Source organism: Chiloscyllium plagiosum, chromosome 10 (genome assembly GCF_004010195.1).
Source record: "Chiloscyllium plagiosum isolate BGI_BamShark_2017 chromosome 10, ASM401019v2, whole genome shotgun sequence".
Lineage (NCBI taxonomy): Eukaryota > Metazoa > Chordata > Chondrichthyes > Orectolobiformes > Hemiscylliidae > Chiloscyllium > Chiloscyllium plagiosum.
In genome coordinates, this window is record NC_057719.1 from 83,134,781 (window position 1) to 83,137,677 (window position 2,897).

The window sequence follows — 2,897 nt, forward strand, 5'->3', positions numbered from 1 at the left end:
CCCCAAACCCCATCCAACACCGCCTACTGCCCCTTCCTGCACCCCTGCGCGCCCCACCCCCTCTCCGGGGCAGCCAGACTGGACACCAATAACAAGACAGCTGCTGCTGCCTTTCGGGGGTAGGGGGGTGTCTCCAAATAGCGCGCGTGCACACACACACACAACTTTTCACTGCAACTGTTTGACAGGTTCCACCTCTGCCCTGTACAGGACAGTGTTGGAGAGATTGAGCTGAAAATGTGTTGCTGGAAAAGCGCAGCAGGTCAGGCAGCATCCAAGGAACAGGAGAATCGACGTTTCAGGCATGAGCCCTTCTTCAGGAATGTTGGAGAGATTACCTGGGGAAAGGGTGTTTTGGGTACACGCCTGTGTAGACCTTCAGGGAAAGTGTGGGGGGGAGAAAGAGAGAGAGAGAGAGCACGCGGGAGGTCAGTCATTTAGAGACAGTGCCTGCGCTCCCAGGACTGTTCTCAGCAGCACGTTTAATCACTGTAAACGAAAGACACAATCAGTGTTGGGACCTCGAGGTCACCTTCGGATGATCCGATTTTCGGATAATCGAAGTTCCTCTGTATTACATACGTGGGGAGATGAAGGCCTACTGGTATTACTGTCGGACTGTTAATCCAGAGACCCATTTAATGTGCTGGGAACCCAGGTTTGAATCCTGCCACGGCAGATAATGGAATTAAAAGTCTGAGAATTCAGAACCTAATGATGATCACGAATCCATTGTCGGGAGAACCCCATCTGGATCACTAATGCCCTTTAGGGAAGGAAAGTGCTGTCCTGACCTGGTCTGGCCTACAATGTGACTCTAGGGCCACAGCAACATGGCTCCTAATCGTCCCTCTGGGCCACAATGGAGCATCACATCCCGGGCCAGTGACACCCACATACTGGGAACGAAGAAGATAAAAAGTATTGGGTGGTCAAATCCTTCAAGAAGGAAGGCAACTTGGATGAAATAATGTACAGGTACATGACTGTTAATAGGCAGTAGCCAAATCCACTCTCATCCACCAGTGCCGAGTCGATGGGGACTGAAGGGCCTTACCTGTACTGCATGATTCTATGGAGGAAAACATGGAAAATTAAAACCAGGGTGTCTGGGGTATTCTTACACACACCATGGCAAGGTAGACACAACAGAAAGGGTGGGATAAAAGCAGAACAGAGATGATCATGCAGGAGAAAGAAACGGCACAGCGATGGACAGAGTGAGAGAAGGATCAGAGAGAAGAGCAACAAGGAAGCATGAGAATGAGAGCGAGAGGGGAGATATGGGAGCGTGCTATAGGGGCAGGGGGGCATTTACGTGACAAAGGAAAAGCAGCATGAAACACAGAGGAAAGAACAAGTGAGAGAGAATAGGACTGGAGTCGGAATGGCCCTTTGAACAAACAGCTTGAACAGCTTTGCTTCCTGATACCTGCAACAGTAATACACATTAGACTCTCCGAGCCAGACGCTAACCTGGGCCATTAAGGCAGTCACCTCCAAGGCCAGGTCTTTATTCACAGGGAATCGTCCGTTCACCACCTCGTCATTAACCTGATAGGTCAGCAGGAGGCGCTCTCGCTCTGTTTCGCCCTTCGCCTGAGCTCTGAAATACATCCTGTGCCAAACAACAGAACCAGTGTCATCAGACGACCAACAAGACAGCAAAGCCCACAGTGGGGACAAGTGACAGGGTATGCCTCAGTCCCAGGTCTGTGGGGAAACAGCCTGCAGTATGTATTCAGGCTCACCCAGCAGTGGATGAGGAATACCTCACAATCTGATTCAGAATTACTCAGCTTCAGTTTTGTAACGGTACACATCACTGTGTGGCCACAAGATGGGGCTGGAGGCACATGCCAGTGAGAATCAATGGGTGAACAGTTAATTTAACTGTCCATCATTGACAATACTGGGAATATAGGACAGACAATGACCAAAATATCTCGCATATAATCAAACTATTCTGTAATAGCAGAATACAAGATTGTAAGGCAGCACAGTACGTTATAAACACAGAGATTTGGCATAGGCTGTGTATTAATTACTAGGATATGCCACTGTTATATGTGAAACACAGATACAGTACATCATGTGGTATATGATAATTATAGAAATAATATACTGTGGAGTATACTCTCAACATGAGGATAACTCTGTAGAGTGCTTTATAAACACAGGGATAATGCACTCTAGAGTGTGTTATAAACATTGGGATAATTCACAATGAAGTACATTATAAATATGGGGTGAATGCAATGTAGAGTGTGTTATAAAGGTAGGGACATCATACTGGCAGAGGGATAAGGCATGATAGTGTATAGTATAAACAGAGGCATAATGCTTTGTGGGATATGATGATCTGTCAATCTACGATCTTACCTGCTTTTATACATCAGTCGGACAATCCTGTTCCCTTCATATTTACCGGGGTGCAGTTCCTTTAGTGCTTGTTCCCATTTTGAAATCACATCACAAATCTTCAAGAAATAATTATTGAAATGGTTAAAATTCCTCTGGTACAGTAATGACAGATTCTGACATTACCTTAAAGACTCTACTCAGCAGTTAATATAACCATATTTCAGTGACTCAATACCACATTAAATAGATCCAATTGGACTGAGTACAGATCTGACTTTGTGACAGCTTGACTGAATCAGTACACAAGATTCACAGGTAAAAGGAGTGTGGGGTGTATCAGTGTTACAATGAGGGGTGTGGGGTATATCGGTGTTACAGTGAGGGGTGTGGGGTATATCGGTATTACAGTGAGAGGTGTGGGGTATATCGGTGTTACAGTGAGGGGCGTGGGATATATCAGTGTTACAGGGAGGGGCGTGGGGTATATCGGTGTTACAGTGAGGGTGTGGGATATATCGGTGTTACAGTGAGGG

General features: G+C 46.5%; 1 protein-coding gene across 3 annotated transcripts in view; it reads right to left on the reverse strand.

Moving 5' to 3' along the window:
• plekhh1 (pleckstrin homology domain containing, family H (with MyTH4 domain) member 1) overlaps window positions 1-2,897 on the reverse strand; it is a 123,928-nt gene that overhangs the window by 23,476 nt on the left and 97,555 nt on the right. For 2 of the 3 annotated variants that reach the window (XM_043698222.1, XM_043698224.1), the window contains exons 22-23: window positions 2,383-2,480; window positions 1,477-1,618 (exon numbers count right to left, since the gene is read on the reverse strand). In XM_043698222.1, the coding sequence (XP_043554157.1) occupies window positions 1,477-1,618; window positions 2,383-2,480 (240 nt within the window). The remainder of the gene's footprint in view (window positions 1-1,476; window positions 1,619-2,382; window positions 2,481-2,897) is intronic. The other variant, XM_043698223.1, reaches the window with a different exon arrangement.